General features: G+C 33.2%; 1 protein-coding gene and 1 long non-coding RNA gene across 2 annotated transcripts in view; both read right to left on the bottom strand.

Moving 5' to 3' along the window:
* LOC101900981 (calcium/calmodulin-dependent protein kinase type IV) overlaps window positions 1-2841 on the bottom strand; it is an 81624-nt gene extending 78783 nt beyond the window's left edge. Inside the window, exon 1 of the mRNA XM_059128895.1 lies at window positions 2665-2841. Coding sequence (XP_058984878.1) covers window positions 2665-2698 — 34 coding nt within the window. The 5' untranslated portion in view covers window positions 2699-2841. The remainder of the gene's footprint in view (window positions 1-2664) is intronic.
* Window positions 2842-6592: 3751 nt separating this feature from the next.
* LOC105262508 (uncharacterized) lies at window positions 6593-24777 on the bottom strand. The gene is made up of 2 exons (XR_891811.3): window positions 24281-24777; window positions 6593-6842 (listed from the first exon to the last, which is right to left on the bottom strand). It is a non-coding gene; the product is annotated as an uncharacterized LOC105262508 (long non-coding RNA).
* Window positions 24778-25891: the final 1114 nt, after the last annotated feature.

Genomic DNA, 25891 nt, shown 5'->3' with positions numbered 1-25891 from the left:
TCGGCTGCTAAATTATGTGCTAATGATAAACTCAGGTGATTTGTGAATATAATTTATGGGAGCAAAGGGAAAACAACTTTTCCGAATACACAACTCAACCAAGACGCCTATTGAGATAAGGGATTTAGAAAAGCTTTTCATTCACCACCATAGGATATTCGGGATGGAGTTTAGCTACATCATGAGGCATTTAAAAGATATTCAAATGATTTAGGCGATTTTTTTTTCAAATTAGGAGAACATTTGAGAGAAAGATTGTCGTCTGTTGGCTGATAAGGGAGAGAAATGAATTAACAAAGTTTTATTTGAAATAAAAGGAGAGCAATAAATCTAAAGAGAATTGTTGGAGAGGTTTGAAAAGGGTTCGAGAGGTACATAAAAGGAGTTTTTAAATGATTTTTATGGAAATATAATGGATGCGGAGTTTTAAGTAAAAACAAGTTTAAAAGTAATAGTCGGTTTTGCCGGCAGATATATACCCTCAGCCAATGTTCGATTATTTAAATATATTTTGGCATCTGTCATGATTATTCGAATTGTTGACCCACCATGGATTAGGTTCCAAAGGAATGGGCCAATATCGACCATTTCGTATCAGACCTAAATAAGGTGAGATAAATAAATCTGCGACAAAGTCAAACGCCATAATTTTTAATCTATTTTTTAAATTTCTTGAATGAAAGCAAAAAAATGTCGGAAATAGCATCAAATTTAAGAATAAGTTTAGATTTGTTCGAATTGGTCACGTTTGGCACGAATTATTGCCTTCAAACGGCCAATGAAACCTTCACACACTATTTGAATGTTGCTCTGCGGTATTTTGGCCCATTCCCGGCGAAGCGTTTGCTTGAGGTGATTGACACTTTGGTATTTTTTAGTGCCAACCTTGCTTTCCAAAATACTCCAGACACAACGAAGTCCAACGGATTGGTATCCGGAGATTTTGGTGGCCATTGTGCGCGGGTGGCGCGTGCTCTGAGTGCGATGATACCTGGAGTCCTGTTGTAATGTTCAAAGTCTGCGGCCAAAATTTTCGCGTGGCCAAGGCTATAATACACCCTCCAGAATATTTTCGCGATAATATTCGGCATTTTTTCCTAATGCCATGGCCGATTAATACGAGCGTAGAACGACCACCGGCTGTTATGGCGGCCCACACCATCACCGTGGCCGGCGCCAACGCTTGAGTTCTGGTGGCCAACCGAAGGTGCACATTTTCAGCTGACCTCTTTGGCAAGTAAACACGAGCGGATCATTTTGTTTGTTTACAAACAGCTGGACAACGAATGTTTTCGGATGTCATCGGAGAAAACCAAATTCGGCAGTTCACCACTTTCGGCCAAGCGAGCAACTCTTTAGCTCTTTTGAGTCTATTTTCTATCTGTTGCGGTGTAAGTTCTTGCACTTTTTGGAATTTCAATGGCTTTACCCCGAGCTCAGTTTTCAATATTTGCCGAATGGAATATTGCGATTTGTTCAGCTCACGAGCCAATTTTCGGCCACAACGACGCGGGTTTCGATCAAGTCGCTTCTTTACTTTTCGAACCATTTCTGGTGATGTTGCTGTTTTCATCCGTCCACTTCCTTAACGTCGGGCTACACTATCAGTATCGGGATAACGAGCGATGGTACGAGACGCAAAAGATTTATTCGCATTTTAATGATGGAGCGCTCTAACGATAGCCTCCTGTGGTTTTCCAGCCAAATATAAAGAAATCACACTATCGCGCTTCCGCGAATTCCATCACGAACAACTTTTTTTCTAGAAAATTCTCACCCGAAATGCTTTTGTAGGCTTGTAAACAATATAGAGAGCTGTCCCTGGAATAATTCTAACAGCTGTCGGACGAGTGACTTAGAAATGACAGCAATCTGAAGTTTTTTTTTGCAGTTTTTTCATTTCATTCTCCATTTTCATCCTCTAAATATTTTGCGATCATCACATTAAAAAAAAAAATCTGGCCCTAATCCCACCTCCATGAAAAATTCCATGGGGATTATCATCTGATTGCCACTTATATATAATACCCCCAAGATATGGGAGGACGGACGCACATAGCTAGATCGGCTCAGCTCGGCGAGATAGGAATATCTTGGACTAATGTTTACGGTGTTACAAACTTTTTAGCCAAATCAAATTTTAAAAATTCCCCGAACACATAGTGTTGTAGAGTATATAAATATTTATTATTAAATTTATTTAAAATAAAAAAAATTAAATCAAAAATCTGACACTTTCCTCTTTTACTTTTTATTTTTATTTTATTAAACAATAAATACCTATAAAATATAAATAACTTAAAAAATCCCCTTATCTATCGCCCCTACCTCATAAATTTTCAATTTTCTTTGAAACGACCTTGCTTATCTATTTCCACATATTATGCCCCTCTTCCCCTCCTCTATTTCTCCAACTATTGAAAATATATCTTATCATTCTTGGCAAAGTTAACATTTAACTTTATCGGTCCACTTAAATTTATCATAAATTATTTATTATTTTTCCAAACTCTCTCCCCCCCTCCCCCCTTCCTCTCCGCACTCTTTATGGCTCTTATCAAAAATTTTAACAATTCACACCTATTTATAAAAAATTTTCAAAAATAATATTTTGATAGCAATTGAAAAAGTCTTTAGGTATTAGAAACGATTTGCGACACTTACCACCTTCCGGCTCTGAGTCATCGATATAAATCATATTGGTCTTGTTTTCGTGGTGTTCTCGCAAACGGGTACCTATTTTGACGGTTTTGTTTTCTGGAGTGATGGAAAATAGAAATAATCCAAAATCTAGTAAATGGAGACTAGTTTGTTGCTTTGTTGACAATAATATTGGACGGAGAGATTTTTTTCAGGATGTCGAGTGTACAGAGCTTGTTTGGCAATATTTTCTTATAATATTTAATAATATAATATTTTTTTTTATATATAAATATTTTTATTTATAATATTTTTATTTTGAGTATTTTTTGTATGGCACTTGTTGTTGTTATAAATTAATTCACAAACACATGAATATATATTTATTTTTTTTTTTTATTTCAGACAATTATTTTATTTCACTGTAAAGAGAATTTAAAGGGATTTGTTTTTGAAATTAATATTTTTATTTTTTATTTTAAAACTTTAACCAGGGCATATAATTTTATAAACATTTTTCACTTTTTATTTTGTTTTTAATTTTTTAAAATTGAATTTTATTTTGTTGAGATAGATTTTTATATAAATTCTTATTTCATAAAATTATGAAAATCTATACAAATTTTTATTCCAATAAACATTTTACACTTTTTATTTATTTTTTAAAATTAATTTTTGTTTTGTTGAGATAGGTTTTTATATAAAATTTTATTTAATTGATATTTTTCCTTTTAATAACATGTGACAGTGGCCGAGCGGAGTGGTCTCTCATTTTTCACTTTTAATTTTGTTTTTCAATTCTCAAATCTATTTTTTATTGCAATCAGTTTTTATATAAAGTCTTATTTAATTAATATTTTTTACTTTGAATAACTTTTGGCAGTGGCAGAGAGGACTGGTCCTCTTCTAAGAGACAGGATGTTTCTCTTGTAGAATATGGGACACTTTTTCCAAAGAAGATCAAATAGTGTTCACATAGACGGTCAAATAAATAGTAACACATATCTTCAATGGCAAGATCTTCTTGTCCTCAATGGAAAAAAATCCCGAATTTCGGCAGGAAAACTTGCTGGTGTATCTGAGAAGACCAGAAGGTACTCTTTCTCTCATAATAACAATAAAAAAAAAAAAAAAACAGTACATAACATGGTACTCTATGAAACAATTTTATCGTCCTTTTTATATTATATACAAAAGAAAACACATTTCCAATTTTCCCGTTAGTATAACAGTTAACGATAACTGTTATACTGGTGTATAACAACTGAAAATGTCTGAAATAATTCTAAAAATGTCGAAAGGGACTGTAATTTCAAAAATTTTCTTCAGTATAACAGTTTATGATAACTGTTATACTGCTGCAAAACACTAGAAATTGCCGAGATATTGCTATAAAATTTGAAAGGAATTGAAATCTGATATTTTTATATAGTATAATAGGTTAATTTAACTGTTATACTGCAGTATAACAGTTTGAATTTTAAAGTTTTTGCAAGAAAAAATAATTTGGATGCTGAATTGAAATATTTTTAGGGTTAGCTATGAGAAAAGCATCTTGTATTCAACTGGAAAGAATCTTATCTTCCACGAGGAGGTGTTTCTGGTGTATCTGTAAAGGTACTACCTTCTCTTAGGAGACAACATGTTGTATAACACTTGAAATTATCGAGATATTGCTAAAAAATGTTGAAAGGAATTAAAATGTGATTGTTTTATGAAGTATAACAGTTTAGTCTAACTGTTATACTGCCGTATAACAGTTGGGATTTTCAAGTTTTTGTAAGAGAAAATTCACAGGAAGCTGAATTTAAATAGTTTTAGGGTAGGTTATGAGAAAATCGCCTTGTATTCAACTAGAAAGGCCCTGATCTGCCACAAGAAGTGGTTGATTAGAGGGGGATCTGACCTTCCTTCTCGTGGGAGACAACATGTTATTCTATGTGACCAAAGGGAGAGCTGTTTTAAAAATATCAAAAGGGATTCAAATTTCCAAGATTTCCTTCAGTATAACAGTTTATTGTAACTGTTATACTTGTGTATTAAATTTGAAAATGTGTGAGGAAATGCTAAAAATATTGGAGTTGAATTTAGACAATTCTTTACTGTATAAAACTGTTTATTATAACTGTTATATTCTGGTATAACAGATTGAATCTTCTATTTTTAGATTAGAAATTTTTAAAAACACAACATATATAAAAAAATAGGATCTGCCATAAAGATAACATGGTCTTCTTTAAAAAAGGATTAATGTTTAAAATTTTTACCTTTGTATAACAGGTAACTGTTATACTGGGCCTTCTAATGATTCAGGTAAGACTGGAACATAATGTCCCTCCATAAAAAAAGAATCAAAAAGGCTTGTTTTATAAAATAACATGTTGTTCCAAAAGACCATTGGTAAACCGTACTTTAAAATATTGAAAAGAATCCAAAATTTCAAAAATTTCCGTTAGTATAACAGTTTACAATAACTGTTATACTCGTAAGTAACACTTGAAAATGTGTTTAAAATGTTAAATTCCTTGAAAGGCATCGGATTTTGACGCTTTAATACAGTATAACAGTTTGATGTAACTGTTATACTGATGTATAACAGTTGCAAAAGTTTGAGGTATTGCTAGGAACGTTAAAAGGGTTTGAATTTTGACATTTCCATACAGTATAACAGTTTGGTTTAACTGTTATACTGCAGTATAATAGTTTAAATTTTGCATTTTTTGCAAGGGAAAATACAATGGATGTGGAATTTAAATAGTTTTCAAGGCCACGGCACATAAAAGCTGTTAGAAAATATTCATTTCATTAAAAAAATAATTTTTAAATTTCCATTTTTTCAAATATTTTTATTACATTTTTTAATTTTTTTTTTTGCTCAAATATTTTTGAATATTTTTTTTTCTCAATTTTGATTGAATTTTTACTGCTGTTATGTGTATTTATTTATTTTGTTATTCACTAATGATTTATTAATTTTTTTCCCATTTAATTTTGTTTCCATTAGCTTTGCTTTTGTTTCGTTACATTTTTTGTTAATTTCCGTTCATTGTCGGATTCTACTTTTTTGTTTTGCATACAAATTGTTATTTTTTTGTTTTATGTTTTCATGTTTCATATTCCGTTATGTTTGATATTCATTATTATTATTTTCTTGTGATATTTCTATTATATTTTTTTCGGGATGTTGTTGTTATTATTTTTTTTGGTATTTTTTTGATTTCTTTATTGAAAAACGAAATGAGAAAGGAAAAGCACTGCCACTAAAATAAATTTCAGGAAAACGAAACGAAGACGATGACGTTGTTGGTGTTGTTGTTGTTGTAAACATTAATGACGTTTCTGCCACTGCCTTACCCCGTGCAGCCGTACGTGCGTGATGTATGGCAGGCATGTGCTTTTTTTTTCAATTCGCTTGTTTCGTGTGCCCCGTGTTGTGCCCGGCATCAAGTTTTACTTCGAACTAATTTTCTTGAAAATGTTCCGAAAATTTTATTTTGGCAATTTCGTGTTTTCCCTCGATGTTGCGGAATCTTTTGTTAGGCGATTTTCTTTTCAAAATTCGGGTGTAGGTGTGTCTCTATGTATGTGTGTGTGTGTTTTTGGGCATGGGGTTGAGATATGTTTTGTTGTAGTTTTATATTATTTTATTCTTTTTTGGGGAGAGATTGGCGGAAATATAGGGAAATGTGCTCTGTGTTGTCGGTGGCTAATGGTTCCCTGGTACCAATTGTGTTGCCAGTTTTGTTTTTGTTGTTGTTTTCATTATTTTTTGGTGTGTGGTCAAAGTCTCAATTTTGTTCTGTTTTCTCTCTTGCTCTCTTGGGGGGAATTGATATTTAGTTGTGGTCTTTTGATGCTTTTGTTGTTGTTTTTGTTATTATTCTATTTAGCTACTAACTATAACTCGTGGCCGTTGTAATTCTCATATTGTTTTCCTATTTCCTTTGTTACGTTTTATTTTGAAAGCGCGCGTCCCGATCTTTGTGTTGTTCTTTGTACGGCGTTTCTATTTTGTTTGAGTGATTTTTCTTTTGTTTCTCTGTTGGCAGAATTGTTCGACGTTGTTGTTTTGACTTTCCAACTGATTTGATAGCGTAAAAAAAACCAAATTCTTTGTTGTTGCCTTTGCCACCACCACCACACCACACCGCACTGCCACTGCTGCTGGTCGTCTTTGTTTTTTTGGCCAAAACACAAGAATTCTAAAAATAAACAAAAAGTCAAAGTAGACAATAAAATAAACAAATTATTTTTTGGTATGGTCAGACGTACGTATGAAAATTCTATAATATATAGATATAGATATATAGGTAGGTAGTTAGGTTGGTAGGCCCATGTGAATATATCTTGAAAAAAAAAATTATTCAAAAAAAAAAAAATCAAATATGGACAACGAGATCGGCGACTTGCCTCCCCCAAAATGCAGTAATATTCAAACTTAAAAAAATTTCAATACTTTTTTTCGGATTTGTTGTTTATATAGCTGTCATAAAATGTTAATGCATTAAATTTTTTCTAATGGCTAGCTAATATTTCTTTTTTTTTGAGGAAAAGTGCACCCCCAGACTGAAAATTCGAAAGTTTTGTTTATTAAGTGTGTAATGGCCAGGAAAATTTGTTGAACGGAATTTTTTGTTAGTAAACACAGAATGAGATATTACTAAAAAAGAGGAAAATTTGAAAATTTTAACTATTTTTTCGAAATTATAACAGTTTTCGAAAACTGTTATAGTGCTGTATAACAGTTTCAAATGAAGGGATTTATTCTAGAAGCAATTTCAAGGAGAAAATATACTGGTTTTACTAAAAGTAAAGAGTATAACAGTTACAAAAACTGTTATACTCAATAATATAATGGTGAAAATTGAAGTTTTCAACTAAAAATACGATTTACACCCAATACATTTTAAGATTCATAATTTCTTACCGAAGAATTTCGATTGTCTCTATAGTTAAATAACTGTTATAACATGCCCTCTCTTTTATAACACATTTTCAACTGTTGTAAGTTGCGAAATGGAAATTTTTGTCAACCAACACAATGTAAAATAACATCAAAATTTATGAAAATACATAAATTGTAACTTTTTTCAAAATTATAACAGTTTTCGAAAACTGTTATACTGCCGCAAACAAGTTCTTAGTACATATAATTTATTCCAGATGGGATTTTAAGACGACAATATGTTGTTTGCAATATATATACAGTTAACGAAACTGTTATACTCAATTTTTAACACTAACAATTTTAATTTTTCAACTAGAATAATGATTTTGAGCAAAATATGTTATTATTCCTAATTTTTTACTTGATTAATTGTATTGTCTTATTTAATATTTAACGGTTATAACTGCCCTTACTTTTATAACACATTTGCAACTGTTATATTTGATGGAATTGAATTTTTCTTTAGCAAAGACAAAATGAAATAACATCAAAATTGATGAATATTCATAAATTGTAACTTTTTTAAAAATTATAACAGTTTTCCAAAACTGTTATACAGCAGTATAATAGTTTTAAGTACTTATAAGTATTTCCAGAAGAGTTTTTAAGACAAAGATAGGTTGGTCTTACTTTCAAGAAATATTGTAACAGTTACCAAAACTGTTATACTCAATTTTTTAACAAGAAAAATTTTAATTTTTCATCTTGAATAAAGGTTTAAACAGAAATGTTATTATTCCTAACTTTTTACTTGGTTGTCGGAACTGTCTGAATAAATATTTAACTGTTATAATATGTCCCTTCTTTTATAACACATTTCCAACTGTTATAAGTTGTGAAATGGAATTTTTCTTCAACAAACACAAAGTGCAAAAACCTCAAATTTGATAAAAATACATAAATTATAATATTTTTTCAAAGTTATAACAGTTTTCCAAAACTGTTATACTACAGTAAAATAGTTTAATGTACATATAATTGATTTCTGATGGGGTTTTAAGACGACAATATGTTGGTTGTACTCTCAAAAAATATTATAACAGTTACCAAAACTGTTATACTCAATTTTTTAACAAGAAAAATGTTAATTTTTCAACTAAGATATTGATTTTGAGCAAAAAATTTATTTTTTTATATTTTACTTGGTTATTTGGACTGTCTAAATAAATATTTAACTGTTATAATGAGACTATTCTTTTATAACACATTTTCAACTGCTATAACTTCAAAAGATTTTGAAACTAATTGAGATATGAACATTCTAGGCCTAATTAAAAAAAATATTTGCTCAAATATTAAAACATTTTTGGACATTATAACAATTTTTCCAAACTGTTATACTAGAGTGTGGCAGTTAAAAATGCATAACTTTGTCGAGGAACGTATTTTTAAGCCGTAATAGGTTATAAAAAATACATAACAATAGCTTTCCGCAATTTTGATGCATTTTTAAAGACTCCTCAAATGCGTATAACAGTTTGTATAGCCTAAATAGTCATAAAATGTTGACAGGAAAAATTATCTGTAAATGTCCAAAAACTGAAGAGTTAATGAGGACGATCCTCCACCAAGATATCATTAATTTATCGAGATTTTCTAATAATTTCTATGGAAAAGCCTTTGAACATATAATTAAACGTTTTTTTGCAAACTGTTATACTGTGTCGTATAATAATAAATAAACAATTCCGAAGGCTAAATAACGTGGGGGAACCGTTAAAAAACAGTAAATTAATCAGTTTTCGAATTTAAAACAGTTTCATAAAACTGTTATAAACTGTTATACACAAGTTTTCTTCATTTTTTCAATGAATTATGTCTTAAAAATCATTCCTGTGAGGTTTTCTATTTTTGATTTCTGTTTTAATGTATCTATTTAATGCGGATTTTATCCTTAGTTTCTGCAAACTGTAATACTGAGCACTTTTATAATAAAAAAAAAATTCGAAAAGCGAAATATTGTTAGAACTTTGTAAATGGAGGGAAAATATGCCATTTTTAAATGTATGACGGTGTAATAAAATGATTTGTCCAATGAAAAATGAAAAGGGCCTCCTTTTAACTGTTATACTGTGTAATATATTAAAAATTATTATTATTTTAATTAAATTATTATTGTTAAATGCTTAACAATGTTGGAAACCTTTTAGGAAAAACCCTTTTCTGGGAGTATAACAGTTTCATAAAACTGTTATAAACTGTTATACACGATTTTTTTTAATTTTCATTGAATTATGTCTTAAAAATTATTCCAGTGAGGTCTTCGATTTGATATCGATGTTAATATATCTATTAATCACGAATTTTATACTTAGCTTCTGCAAACTGTTATACTGAGCACTAAAATAATAGAAACACATTTCTAAGAGCGAAATATTGTTAGAAAACTGTTTATCGAGGGAATGTAAGGCATTTTTAAATTTATAAAATTTGAAACAAAGGATTTGCCTAATGAAAAAATGAATTTTTAACTGTTATACTGTGCAATATAGTAAAAATAAATATTTTTAAATGCATAACAATGTTGAGAACCTATTAGGAACTCAAAACTAGTCCTTTTTTCCGTAGTATAACAGTTTCATAAAACTGTTATAAACTGTTATACTCTCAGTTTTTGCTATTTTTCGATGATTTTTGCTTTAAATTACATTCCGATAACATTCGATGAAATTATATATGTCTTTAAATTCAAGTATAAGGTTCCCCAATAAATAAAAATGTTTCGTTTTCTATACCCCTGCCCTAAAATGTTTACAGCCACAAAATAGCATTTGAAAAATTCACCGGTAAATTTCCAGGAAACAAACAAACAACAACAACAACACCAAATGTATTTCTTATCTTTATTAAATGCATCAATTGTTTTTTTTTTTAATTTTCGAGTTAAATTGCAATTGAAATACGATGGCTCATTGCAAACGCCATTTGACTGATAAGAAATGGGTAAATGGAATGGGAACAACAACAACAATGAAAATATCACACCAAGCATTTGTTATCTAGAACCTTAAATTATTACGGATGATAAGGTAGTTAACGTTGCTCACCCTCCAAACCCCTCTCGCCTCTCATCCTCTCTCCCTCTAACTACTAACTTTCACATAATGAAGTCATTTTCTTTTTGTGGGGCCTAATGAACGACGTAATTTTTGAAACCACTTTAGAAGGTGGATGGATGGCGGGGGTTGGGGTGGGAGAATGCTGCATGACATTAACCTAGAATTTAAATGTTATTTGAAATGTTCAATACGATGATGTTGTTGGCTTTTTTCTGTTATTTGGCTATGACGATGATGATATCATATGGTGTGTATGTGTGTGTTATGTTTTGTTTTGTTGTTTTCAATTTGTTAAAATTTCTTTCCACCAGCAACAACAATAAAGAAATTTGCGAAAAAAAAAAAAAAAACAAAACAAATAACATTTTCGTTTTTATGAGCTTATTTCGAAATAAATAAATGACCAACCGCTGCCATTGGTGTTGAAAGGTTTCAGAGGTCAGTTATTGAACGCACAACACACACTGAGACACAGACACATACACATTTCAGCTGGTAATGACGCAGGTTTTTTTGTTTGGGGGTGGCATGAAAAATTACGCCATTCGCTTAATTTGATTCTGACGATGAGGGAAAATGCAACAATTGGTAATGAATTAAAAAAAAGTTTTGTATAACAGTTAATTAATTTAGTGATTGGCAATTATGTTATTGCGATAGGATATGTCAGAAATGAGTCTATCAAAAAAAAAAAAAAAAAAAAAAAAAAAAAAAAAAAAATAAAAAATAAAATAAAATAAAAAAAAGAAATAAAAGTAAAACAAGTAAAAAAACCGTAAGTTCGGCCGGACCGAACTTTGAATAGCCTCCACCATTTGGTACAAATTTGGCAGTTTTCAAAAAATTAAAATCCATTAAAAATTCTGTTAATTTTTTTAGCCGTATATTAAGGTCTATACGACGACGTGGACCTACATACGCAAATTTTGTTATAAGCCTGCACAGAAAATTTTCTGGCAGAGGCTGTAGTATCCATTACGAACTTCAAATACAAAATTTGAAATAATTCCGGAAAATAATGTCGGTAAAATCATCAAAATACCGAATATCGGGAGTTACCGTTTTATGGGGGCCATACGAAGACCTGGACCTGCATAGACAATTTTCTGTCACATACTATTGTTCCCATTACGAACTCTAAATACCAAATTCGAAACAATTCCGTTGAAAAATGTCGCTAAAATCATCAAAATGTCGAATATCGGGAGGTACCGTTATATGGGGGCTATACGAAGTCGTGGACCTGCACAGACAATTTTCTGTCATAGGCTGTAAATTATCAAAATACCACAAAAAAAGAGGTATTATTATATGGGGGCCATACCAAAACGTCGGCCTACACGACCTGAAAGTCCTGCAGATTTAATATACATTTGAATAAAATTGTATCAACCAACTTCATTTCGTTCGGAAGCTAGATTGAGACGGATAGAGGGACGGACATCGCTAAAACGACATAAAATATATATACTTTGTGGGGTCTAAAATGCATATTTCGAGGTGTTCCAAACGGAATGACAAAACTTAATATACCCTCCATACTATGGTGGAGGGTATAAAAGTAAGAAAAAATACTTTTTTTGAAAGATGTTTTTATGGAGTAACTGCATAGAAAGGAAACGATGACCTGAAAGCTTGTTTCAACGAACAGAAGACAACTTAGAAAACGTCACAATATGCCAACTTTGAAGCTGAGGTTTTTCTGTAGGTTTCCATAGGAAATCTCATAGACAGAAAGTCTCATAAAAAGAAGAGCATTTTGCCTTCTCCCACTAGAATTGTGGATCTTTTCACGAAAGTGAGGAAAGTCTTTTCACAGAAGAACTTTAGGCCTATTCGTGGTCTTTACACACCAAAAATACCTCCTAAGCTAAGGAAAAAACTGGAGCTATTTTCAGAGGCTATATTTTCAAGGAATCCAATATTTTTCCCATAGAAGGTTATATTTTCAAAGTATCATTTTCATAGAAGGAAAGAGCTAAGGGCCTTCGCATGTGAAATCTGAGATAAAAGGAGAAATAAAGCTATTTTCACAGAAAGGCCGTGAAGTTCCTCAAAGAAAAAATGAAGCTGTTCTAATGGGCTTTAGGTCTTCTCTCAGTACAGTTTGAGAGAGGAAGGCCTTCTCACAGAAGAGCTTTATGTCTTACCATTATTTTAACCGAGAAAAAAAAAATACGTCTTCAGACTAAATAAGAACTGAGTATACTCTCACAAAAGAGCTGATGTTATATTTCCCACAACAAATGAGGTTTTCTCAACATCTGAGAAGAACTCTCATCGAATATGCTAAGAGAAACACAGCTGATACTCTCATAGAAGAGCGATTAGTATTCTTCCAAAAGATCTGAGGATTTGTACATGGAGGAGTTAAGAGTATTTCCATAGAAGAGCTGAGGACACAAAAGAACTGGAATCTTCTCAGAGAAAAGCTATAGGGTGTTCGTCGTTAGAGTATTTTTATGTGGGAGCTTGAAGGTTTTTTTTCGAAGAGAATTTTTGACTGTTCTCATAGAACAGCTATCTTTTGTAGACAATCTTCTCAAAAAGTTGAGTGAATGAAGAGCTGAGGTCCTTTGAACAGAAGATTTGAGCGTATTCTCATATTTAAGCTGGATTTCTTCTCAGAGAGAGAGAGAGAGAGAGAGCTAAAGTTCTATTACAAAAAGACAGTTGAGAGTTCTCTCACAGAAAAACATAAATAAGAACTGAAGACGTTCCTGTAAGATAGCTAGATGGGTTCTTGTTGGAGGGATGAGGATCCTCTCACAGAAAAACCAAAACTCTTCTCACAGAAAAACTAAAGAGGAAGAGTCACAGATTAGCTAAAGACTTCCTCACAGAAAAGTTGAGGGTCCAGGCTTAGGGTATCTCTGAGGATCTTCTAATTTTAGACGAGAGGTTTTCACTCACCCACTGCTCTTGGTTAATTTTAGAGAATATCTGAGAATCTTCCTCAGGGAATAGCTAATGTTCCTCCCATGGAAAAAGTAAAGGTCTTCTCCTGGTATAACAAAGCCGTCAGAAGAGCTGAGGCCTCCTTGCTGAGACCGAGACTCTATGTAGAGTAGACATAAGTGTCTTCTCACAAAACGAGTTGGGGTTTTTCTCTCCGGAGACCTCATGTTGTTCTCAGAGAAAAAATGTTTCTCAGTGACAAGGAAAACTGAGGACATCTCTTAGAACAACTGTGGCTCTACTTAGGGGAGAAGCTCGATTCTTCCCACTCTAAATTTTTGGACCTTAAAACACAACTATGAGAGTTGTCATAGAAAATTTCAGATTATTCTCACTGAAAAGAAGGGTGGCATGACTTCTTGGAGGTTATTGTGATATTCTTATCCAAAAGGAACAGCCGAATTTGGTTTCCACCGATGAGAAAACATTCGTTGTCCGGCACTTTGTAAACAAACAAAATGATCGTGTTTACTTGCCAAAGAGGTCTGCTGAAAATGTGCACCTTCGGTTGGCCACCAGAACTCAAGCCTCAAGCCGGCCATGGTGATGGTGTGGGCCGCCATAACAGCCGGTGGTCGCTCTCCGTTCGTATTAATCGACCGTGGTATCAGAATAAATGCCCAATATTATCGCGAAAATATTCTGGAGGTGTATTAAAGCCGCTGACCTTGGACATTCCAACAGTACTCAGCACCATCGCAACCACTCAGCACACGCCACCCAGGAATGGTTTCAAAATAAGGTTCCTCGCTTCTTTTCCAGCGCATAATGGCCACCAAAATCTCCGAATACCAATCCGTTGGACTATTGTGTCTGGAGTATTTTTGGAAAGCAAGGTTGGCACTAAAAAATACCGAAGTGTTGATCATCTCAAGTAAGCTCTTCGCCGGGAATGGGCCAAAATACCACAGAGCAATATTCGGGTAGCGTGTGACGGTTTCATTGGCCGTTTGAAGGACATAATTCGTGCCTAAGGTTACCAATTCGAATAAATCTAAACTTATTCTAAAATTTGATGCTATTTCCGAAATTTTTTTGCTTTCATTCAATAAAATTTAAATCTTAAAATGAAAAAAGGATTTTCCTTTAAAAAAAATTAAATAATATTTATATTACAACCTCTACCCTTCCTCCTCTACCTCCTTGTCACAAGTCACTGCCACACTGCCATATAACAGTAGTTTGCCAACTAAATATTTCCGAAATAACAAAAGCACTAGTCATCGTTTCGTCGTTCGTTGTCGTCGTGCCATCATTTTCAATCATCTCTCAGTGATGTTGGCAATTGCTGGCTGGTGGCTCTGGGTGTTTGTTGTTGTTTTTGCTGCTTTAGTAGTCGCAACAAGGCACGTTCTTCTTATTTCAATTTTTCCCCCGAACGGAATTTTCCCGCATTCTATTTGTTTATATTAATTAAAAACAAATACTACTTGGCTTTAATTAATTGGATGAGATTTTGAGAGAAAAACAGAAAAAAATTTAAAAAACTGGCAAATCACCATAACAATTTGAAAACGGAAATTTTTTGAAACAATTAAAATGCGAAAAAAAATTTGCGTTTGCGGTAAGCACTTCCTCGTGGACAAAGTGGCAAAGGATGGGCCAGAACAAAAGATTTAAGGGAGCTTCATTTGAACGAATACTTAATTAAATGCCATTGCTTTGGAAATTTTAAAAAATATGTTCTAGTAAAAATATGTTCTTCTAATATGCTTAGGGGCTAGGATGAGATATGCTCGGTGAGTGGAAGGAGGTCTGATGCTGCTTCTCGTAATCATAGAAATCTCACTTTCGTTCCTGAAAATTTTTCAAAATTCCCTGGAAAACACATACAAATGAAATTTGCAAGATCCAGCCAGAGTTCATTAATTCCATGGGTATGGCTAACACTCCACTCCACTACCTCCCACCCATCCTCTCCGTTGCTCCCCCTTGACACATTAATTGCCTTAATATCAACCAATTTTCTCCTGCTGTTCCTCCTCCTCTTGTTCTCCTCCTCTTTTCCCATACCCTGCTATTGAATTAATAGGCATTACTTGTTTTCTTCTTCTTCGGCGGATTTTTTTTTTACTTTTCCTCTTCCTTTCTTTCTTTTTTTCTCTCCTCCATTTAAGTAGCTGCCGCCATCGCCGCCTTAAGCATTTGTGTATGCAAGTGTGCGTTATAATTTCCAATTGATTGAATCGGTTTCAATCTTTTCATTTCAATGAGTTCACGTTTTTTTCGCGGCTTTTTCTTTCACTTTCACTGCTAGGCACGCATTGAAATCGTTGAAATTCTCTTTCGAAGTGTTATCCTTCGTAAGAGGGCCGAAAATGAAGGTTTTTAACTTTTTCACAGTTAATATTTTCATCCCATCCGGTTTCCTTTTTTTATTTTCTTCCACATTAAGGAGCATGAAATGAAAATCCTGCGAAGTAATTTTTTTAAGAAAAATTAAGGATAAAAGGATAAATGATTTTGGAGAAGGATTGGGAATTCAGGTCATCTTATAAAAAAGCCGAAAGTTTTCTCAGGGCTCGAAGTTATTCTCATAGCAGAGCTCGAGGAGGTCTTCTTCTCCATAGAAGAGCTCGAGGAGGTCTTCTTCCCCATAGAAGAGCCTCGAGGAGGTCTTCTTCTCCATAGAAGAGCTCGAGGAGGTCTTCTTCTCCATAGAAGAGCTCGAGGAGGTCTTCTTCTCCATAGAAGAGCCTCGAGGAGGTCTTCTTCTCCATAGAAGAGCTCGAGGAGGTCTTCTTCTCCATAGAAGAGCCTCGAGGAGGTCTTCTTCTCCATAGAAGAGCCTCGAGGAGGTCTTCTTCTCCATAGAAGAGCTCGAGGAGGTCTTCTTCTCCATAGAAGAGCCTCGAGGAGGTCTTCTTCTCCATAGAAGAGCCTCGAGGAGGTCTTCTTCTCCATAGAAGAGCCTCGAGGAGGTCTTCTTCTCCATAGAAGAGCCTCGAGGAGGTCTTCTTCTCCATAGAATAGCTCGAGGAGGTCTTCTTCTCCATAGGAGAGCTCGAGGAGGTCTTCTTCTCCATAGAAGAGCTCGAGGAGGTCTTCTCCATAGAAGAGCTCGAGGAGGTCTTCTCCATAGAAGAGCTCGAGGAGGTCTTCTCCATAGAATAGGTCAATGAGGTCTTCTCATAGAATAAGTCGTCCTAGTCCTAGAAGAGCTCCAGGTCTTCTCCTAGAAGAGCTCCAGGATTTCTCATAGAAGAGCTAGAACTCCTCTCCTAGAAGAGCTCCAGGTTTTCTCATAGAAGAGCTCGATGAGGTCTTCTTATAAAAGAGATCGAGGAGGTCTTCTTATAGAAGAGCTCGAGGAGGTCTTCTTATAGATGGGTTCTTCTTCTCATAGAGGAGCTGTAGTTCTTCGTCTCATAGAAAAGCTGTAGCTCTTCTCAGAGAGAAACTACATCCCTCATCAGAGAGGAGCTACAGCTCTTCTCAGAGAAGAGCTACATCTCTACTCAGAGAGGAGCTATAGCTCTCTCTTCTTCTCCCAGAAGAGCTGTCTGCCAGTAGTGATGTATGCCCTCTCCCCAGGAAGTTGTAAGCTCTTTCCTGTACTTATATTTTTTATAGAATACCTGTTGTCTCATCAGATTGGAGCTACAGCTTTTCTCAGAGAGGAGCTACAGATCATCTCATAAGAGGAGCTCTCCCAGGAGAGCAGTATATCTCTTCCCCCAAATATGAGGTTACCGCTCTCCCCTGAAGGTTGTAAGTTTTTTCTTCTCTTTGTAGTTTGTTTTTATAAAATACCTGTTGGTCTCTCCTCAATTTCTTTTCCTTCTGCCGCATTGCTCTCAAACTAAAGTTTCCTATTTTCACTGCAATTGACTTGGCCAAAAGTATAACTTTATTTTGCGCTATTGGGCCAATTACATTATTCACCTGTCTGCCACTGCAGATTCTTTAAGAATTTCTCTGCAAGTGTTTTATGGTCCTGCTTTTTTTAATAGAGAAGAAGAGGGGAGAAGTTGGAAATGTGGAAACAATTATTTTCAACACAGCCATACTGGGTGAAACACACATTCTCCAAGCGAGATGTAAACACAAAAAAAACATTTATCTCTGGTTATAAATGTAGACAGCCGTGGTATTCGCGGCGGAACTAACCCAGCCAAATAAAGCCGACAACATTTTTTTTGAGTGAAAATATATAAATTGTTGTAAAAATTCAGGTACAAAAAAAAAACACCTTTCAATTTTGTCATGGTCCGTTGGAAAAAATAGGGATCTAACAATCAGCAGACCAAGAAAAAATTTCCCTAAACTTCTACCTCGTTTTTGGGGAAGGGGGGAGTTAGGAGGCAATGCAAAAAGGGCCGAGCCATCAATGGAATTTAAATTCATTTTTATGGCTTTGCTGCAACTGCAGCCAGTCTTTTTGTTGTTCCGGTCGTTGAAGCGGTAATGGAGAGGAGAAGAGAGAGAGGAGGGAGTCCACTAAAGCATCAGAGATCAATGGGATTTAAAAGAGACTTTACACCCAAGAGAAATGGCCATAAATTCTAGAAAATCCATATTCACACGTACCCGTATGCCAAATCTATAGCAGAGTGTGTCAGTGTGTTTATGCCTGTATGTGTGTGTGTATCTGGCCAAATCAACGAACCATTTTATATGTTCGTTGTAACAGCTGCAGTAAACAACAGCATTCTGTTGCTGTTGGTGTGGCTGTCGCTGCCACATGCTGCATGCTTCTGCTATTTCTGTTTGGGTCTTGTTTTCGATGCCAGACAACCTGCTGGGCCATAGAATTGGGCTCTGTTTTTTTATTTTTGTTGTTGTTGTTGTTTTCTCCCTTCGTGTATGCATCATGTAGAGTTTGACTGCTGCATCTACATGCAGTGCTCCCCCCTACGAAGTAAATTGCTGTTTCACCTGTAAATATTGAAAATGAAGGCAACTGCACAAATCTAAAGAAATACAACCACTTTGGGGAGAGATTTTTCTGATATTTTTATTTAATGGGAAGAAGATGTCATTTCCGTTTGAAAAAAGTGAAAAATAAATGTGGAGGATATGGAAATTTTCGAATATGGAAAATTTTAAAATCATTCAATGAATATAATAAGATGGAAGAGCTACAGCTCCTATGACAGATGAGCAACAACTCCTCGGATAGATAAGCCACAGCTCATCTGAGAGAAGAACTTCATCTGCTTTGGGAGAAAAACTACAACTCCTCTGCGAGAATAGCTATAAGAAGACCTTCTCAAGCTCTTCTACAAGAAGACCTCCTCGAGCTCTTCTATGCGAAGATCTCCTCGAGCTCTTCTATAAGAAGACCTTCTCGAGCTCTTCTACGAGAAGACCTTCTCGAGCTCTTCTATGAGAAGACCTTCTCGAGCTCTTCTATGAGAAGACCTTCTCGAGCTCTTCTATGAGAAGACCTTCTCGAGCTCTTCTATGAGAAGACCTTCTCGAGCTCTTCTATGAGAAGACCTTCTCGAGCTCTTCTATGAGAAGACCTTCTCGAGCTCTTCTATGAGAAGACCTTCTCGAGCTCTAGAGCTCTTCTATGAGAAGACCTCCTTGAGCTCTTCTCTGAGAAGATCTTCTCGAGCTCTTCTATGAGAAGACCTTCTCGAGCTCTAGAGCTCTTCTATGAGAAGACCTCCTTGAGCTCTTCTCTGAGAAGATCTATAGCTCTTCTATGAGAAGATCTCTAGCTCTTCTATGAGAAGATCTATAGCTCTTCTATGAGAAGATCTATAGCTCTTCTATGAGAAGATCTATAGCTCTTCTATGAGAAGATCTCTAGCTCTTCTATGAGAAGATCTCTAGCTCTTCTATGAGAAGATCTCTAGCTCTTCTATGAGAAGATCTCTAGCTCTTCTATGAGAAGATCTATAGCTCTTCTATGAGAAGATCTATAGCTCTTCTATGAGAAGATCTATAGCTCTTCTATGATAAGATCTATAGCTCTTCTATGAGAAGATCTATAGCTCTTCTATGAGAAGATCTCTAGCTCTTCTATGAGAAGATCTCTAGCTCTTCTATGAGAAGATCTCTAGCTCTTCTATGAGAAGATCTCTAGCTCTTCTATGAGAAGATCTCTAGCTCTTCTATGAGAAGATCTCTAGCTCTTCTATGAGAAGATCTCTAGCTTTTCTATGAGAAGATCTATAGCTCTTCTATGAGAAGATCTATAGCTCTTCTATGAGAAAATCTCTAGCTCTTCTATGAGAAGATCTCTAGCTCTTCTATGAGAAGATCTATAGCTCTTCTATGAGAAGATCTCTAGCTCTTCTATGAGAAGATCTATAGCTCTTCTATGAGAAGATCTCTAGCTCTTCTATGAGAAGATCTATAGCTCTTCTATGAGAAGATCTATAGCTCTTCTATGAGAAGATCTATAGCTCTTCTATGAGAAGATCTATAGCTCTTCTACGAGAAGACCTCCTCCATTTCTTCTCTAAGAAGACATCCTCAAGCTCTTCTGGAGAAGATGTCCTCAAGATCAGTGAGAAGACCTTCTCGAGCTCTGCTATGAGAAGACCTTCTCGAGCTCTTCTATGAGGAGAACCCATGGAGCTCTTCTATGAGAAGACCTCCTCGAGTAATTCCATGAGAAGACCTCCTCGAGCTATTCTATGAGAAGACCTAGAACCCTTCTCTGAAAAAACATAAAACCGTTTCTTCTACGAAAAGACCTCCTCTAGTTTTTCTATATGAATACCTTGAGCCCTTTTGTGAGAAGACTTTGAATTTTTTTCAGATATAACATACAGATCTATAGCTCTTTCAGGAGAATTCTTAAAGTAATTCTAGGGGAAGTTTTAGAGCTCTTCGATGGGAGGGCCTATAATTTTTATCTGTGAACACCCTTCTATGGAAAGTTCAGAAGCTCCTCTGTAAGAATACAAAGAACTCCTCCTCACATATCAAGCCTTAGAATTCTCCTCTCAGAAGAGAAGTCCTATATATATTTTCTGAATATGCCTAGAAGAGTTTCAGCTTTACGTGAGGAGATCTTCAACTGACAATGGATAATAAGTTTTTAACTGTCTTCTACAGAATAGAATGCCTTTGGGTCTTCTATGCAGTAGACATTTTTGTGTCCTCCCCAGTGCATTCTAAAACATTTAATCTTAAATCCATTTAAATTTCAAATTGAAAATTATTTCAAAATTGCACGCTAAGTAGTAACATAATATTTACTTAAAATGTTTTTTTTTCTATTTTGGTAGCTGAGCGCAGGGAAGTTGCGTTTAAATCAATACAATTGCATTGTTTGGAGATTTATGTTCACATTTTCCCATCCACACCGCCTCACTGCTCCAAACCCAAAACAGCTGCGTGGTAGCAAAAAAAAAATCAAATTCTGTGGAATATGTTGGCAAATAGAAAGGAGTTAAGGCTTGAAAATGTCGGTGGGAAATGGTTTTGGAATTGGGCCCGTATGCTGGTGTAACTGCCACCGGGACTAGTTTTAGTTGTGTTGATGTTAGTTTCAGTGGCAAAAAAACGCACAAACAAACAAAAAACCCCGCTGAATGTAAATATTTTCTCTCTCCCCCAAGCTTTTATTGTCGAAGTTTTGCATAAAAATGCCATGAATTCCATGGCAGCACTTAACAAGTTTCAGGTGTACTATATTTCGGTCGGTTTTTTTTGGTCGTGCGAATTTTATTTTAGTTGTGATTTTTTCTAGCAATTTTCTTTGTTATTCAACACTGCTAAGCTAACCAGCAGCATATATATTCAGTTACCCGAGGAAAATCTACTTCCATATTTATCGTGGCTGAAGAGGGATATATATTTCTTCTGGGCAAATATTTATTTGAAAGTGTATTTTTTCCCAGTTATAATCAAACACACACACACACACTCTCTCGCTCTCTCTCAAGAGAGAAAAGTATGCCTGCATTGTTTGTTGTTTACAATCCCATTGTGGAAAGTGATGAGAGTGAGAGTAGAATAAATGGGAAATATATCACACAAAAATGAAGGAGACACATTCAAAAAAATCAGAAGAATTTCTACAAAATTCAGAGGTAATTGTTTTCATTTCAAATTTTTCAAAAAGCGAAGGCTGAATTTAGTTTTGAAACAAATGTGTCGTCGTGTTTGAATTACGAAGAGCTAAGGAGGGTTACTTTCAAAATAAGAGTATTACTTAAAATAAAACTCAATATGAATACGAAGCATTGTGAGGATGAGAGACGAAAATTTGTCTTAAAAAGATATCTTCAAAATTTTTTTTTCACTTCAAAAAAAAAAAAAAAAACAAAACAGATTAAAAAAATATAAAAAACAAAAAAAAATTTAAAAAAAATCTAAAAAAAATCCGAAAAAATGGAAAGTTAAAAAAAAAAAAATCAAAAAAAAAAAAAAAAAAAAAAAAAATCTAAAAAAAATTGGAAAGTTAAAAAACCTGTTTCAAAAAACCTGTTCAAATTTCTCAAAAAGCTGAGGCTAAATTTTGTTTTCAAACAAATTTTTGACGTATTTTAATTACGAAGAGCCAAGGAGGCTTACTTTCAAAATAAGAGTTTTACTTTCATTTGAGATTAAAGTAAAACACAATATGAATATGAAACACTGTGAAGTTGAGGGACCAAAAGATTTTTAAAAAAAAAAAAAAATTCACTCAAAAAAAATAAAAAAAATCCAAAAAGATTTAAAAATCTAAAAAAAAAATATAAAAAAATTAAAAAATTTCTCAAACAGCTAAGGCTGTGAATATGAAGCACTGTGAAGTTAAGGGACCGAAATGTGTCTTAAAAAATTGTTTTTAAAAAAATGTTTCACTCCAAAAAAAAAAAAAAAAAAAATATATATATATACAAAAATGATTAAAAATTTGATAAACAATTTCTAAATAAAAAATTAAAAAAAAAAATAAAAAAAAAACTAAAAAAAACTAAAAAATGGAAAGTTAGAAAACTGTTTGTATACACTCAATTTTCCCAAAAAGCTGAATTTTGTTTTCAAACAAATTTGTTGACAAATTTGAATTATGAAGAGTCAAGGCGGCTTACTTTCAAAATAAGATTTTTACTTTCATTTGAAATTAAAATAAAATACACTGTGAATAAGAAGCACTGTAAAGTTGAGGAGCCGAAAGGTGTCTTCAACAGATCTTTTCAAAAACTTTTTTCACTCAAAAAAAAAAAAAAAATAATAATAATAACAAAAAAAAATTATTAAAATATATAAAAAAAATTAAAAAATCTAACTAAAAAATATTAAAAATATAAAAAAACTAAAAAAATGGAAAGTTAAAAACCTGTTTGTATAACCTCAAATTTCTCAAAAAGCTGAGGCTGAATTTTGTTTTCAAACAAATTTGTTGACACATTTAAATTACGAAGAGTCAAGGAGGCTTACTTTCAAAATAAGATTTTTACTTTCATTTGAGAATAAAATAAAATGCAATGTGAATATGAAGCACTGTGAAGTTGAGGGGCCAAAATGTGTCTTCAACAGATCTTTTAAATTTTTTTTTTTTCAAAAAAAAAGAAAAAAACAAGAAAAATAAATAAATAAATAAATAAATAAAAAAAAAATAAAAATAAATAAAAAAATAGAAAAAATACTAAAAAAAATTAGAAAAAATGTAAAAAATCTAAAAAAAATATATAAAAAATGGAACGTGAGAAAACTGTTTTTATACCATCAGAAAATAAAAAAAATAAAAATAAATAAAAAATTAGAAAAAAATACTAAAAAATGTAGAAAAATTAAAATAATAAAAAAAACTAAAAAAAATTAAAAAATATGAAAAAAAAAACTTGAAATCCGTTTCAGGACATTTGGAGTCGATCTAGCGAAGTCCTTCCGTCTGTCCGCCTGTCTGGTTGGCTGGTGCTCACGATAACTCTCGAAGGGAGTATCCCAGTTGGTCCAAACCTGTTGCATCGTAATATCCAAATATTTTCATCAGTGCTACATCAGGTGCTCAAATGGAAAATATTGGTCCACTCCATCATATACCACCCCCACAAGAGGTCAAAATTTTGAATATTCTTGAAGATCATTAAACGCGAAATTAACAGCAGGTTCCACTCAGACAAATTAACAGCAGGTTCCACTCAATATTTCCGTCAACATAAGATCTGTTCTAAAGATGGTAGAAATCGGACCATTCCTTCTGGGACCTCCCACACAAAAGGGCCAACATTTTGAATATCCATGAAATACCAAATTTGAAACCATTCCGGTGAATAATGTCTCCAAAGTCATCAAAATACCGAATATCGGGAGGTACCGTTATATGGGAGCTATACTAAGAAGTGGACCTACATGACCCATTTTCAATACCAAAAGTCCTGCAGACATAACATACATTTGAGCAAAAATTTATCAATCTACTTCAATTCGTTCGGAAGCTAGACTGATTTCCAAATACTTTTCGGAATTTCCAAATTAGTTTCAATATTTCCAATATTTTATTAAAAAAATATTTATTTTAATTTTGAAATATTTTATTTCTCAATTTTTCATAGCAAATTTGTTTTACAAATATTACTCTTTTTTAAATATTTTTTTTTCAGTTTATTCATTTTTTATTTTTTTTTAAATTCTCAAGATTTTCAAAATCATTTTCCTCTATCACAATTTTATATAATCCACTTGCTTGGCACATTTCCTTGGTAATCTTAATTTGTTTTGCTGTAAATTCACATTTCATTCTTTTAAATAGTTTATTATATGCATTTCATTTATATACCTTTTAATTACTTTACATTTGGCAGGCCGCAGAGTGATGAATGATGTCTTTATTTCGAACCGAACGAAGAAACCATAAATTACAACATTCAGCCAAAATTTCAATTTTGTAATTGTAATTCAAACAAAAACCACTGAAACACTTTAAATATTTGATGTTTACAGAATTTAGCACATATTTTTGAAAATTTCAAAAAATCAAAAAAAAATCACACACACATTGCAACGCAACCAAAAATTCCAGACAACGCTTGGCGCCAAAAAGGCCTTAATTGTAGAGAATTTTTTCTCTATATATTTCTTTTTTTATGGAGACTCGTTTGAATGGCCAACTAGACTATTTTTCGATTTTATTTTTTAAAATACACACACGCGCACACACAAATCACAAAATTTTCAATTCAAATACTGAAAAAAAATCAAAATTCACCGTTTACCGTAGCAGGAGGAAAAAAAGTGTGTGTTTCAAATGAATCTGTACGAGATCCCATTGAACGAACAACTGAGCCAATAATTGAGGAAAACATAATGAAATGTTCGAAAAATTCGAATTTTTTCGAATGTTTTTGTTTCGATTTGTTTATGTATTTGGCAAAATTCTGATTATACTCAATACAAACAATGTTGGAAATCTGCGTCGTTTTTTCTACTTGTAGAAATCAATTTTCGTTGAGCATCAGGGTCCAAGCACTGGGAACAGAATGAGAAAAAAGAGAGTCGCACAACAAGTGATTGTTCGGGGAATTAAATTGAGAATTTTATTATCATTCTCATGAGAGAGAAAGGTGTTCGCGAGAGGACAAAATGGGAGGTAAGAGAATTATAGACTTAAATAAAAACAAAAACCTCAAACAATTTTATTTTATGTTATATCAACAACGAATAAAATGGACACTATGGCCACTAGCTGTTGGGTATAACAGTTGTAAATTCTTAAAAAGTTCATAGGCATGAATTTTGTCATGATTCCATAATTTTTTAAAAATTATAACAGTTTTAGAAAACTGTTATACAAATGAAAATATATTATTGTGCTCTTCTTGGATGCTGTCATGTGAAAAATCATAAATTTCCGTGATTTCTTGAATTTTAGAGGACTGTATAACAGTTAGCTTGTGAAAAAAATTATTATTTGAACGGGTTTTTATCAATATTTTCTGGAAACAATAAAATATCACTATAAAACAAGATTTTTGTTATAGTTGCAACATTTTTTAAAAATTATAACAGTTTGAGAAAACTGTTATACACGAGAAAAATTGATATTTTGACTTGTATTTGCTGTTACAATAACATAAATCATTAATTTTTATGATTAGGTGAAAAATAGATCTTCGTATAACAGTTATCTCCTGAAATAGCGGTTGTTTAAAAGTTTTTTGGTGACATATTTGTGTAAAAAGTGTGTAAAAACTTTTAATATTTTCTTAAAACGATAAAATATCATTATACAATAGGATTTTTATTGCAGTTGCTCCATTTTGAAAAAAATTATAACAGTTTTGGAAAACTGTTATACACAAGAAAAATTGATATTTGTACTTATCTTTGCTGTTACAATAATAGAATTCAATAATTTTTATGATTAGGTTAAAAATATATCTTTGTATAA

This window comes from Musca domestica, unplaced genomic scaffold, assembly GCF_030504385.1.
Source record: "Musca domestica strain aabys unplaced genomic scaffold, Musca_domestica.polishedcontigs.V.1.1 58, whole genome shotgun sequence".
NCBI classification, from domain to species: domain Eukaryota; kingdom Metazoa; phylum Arthropoda; class Insecta; order Diptera; family Muscidae; genus Musca; species Musca domestica.
Note: the sequence above shows the minus strand (reverse complement) of the source record. Positions and strands in the feature narration are given on the sequence as shown.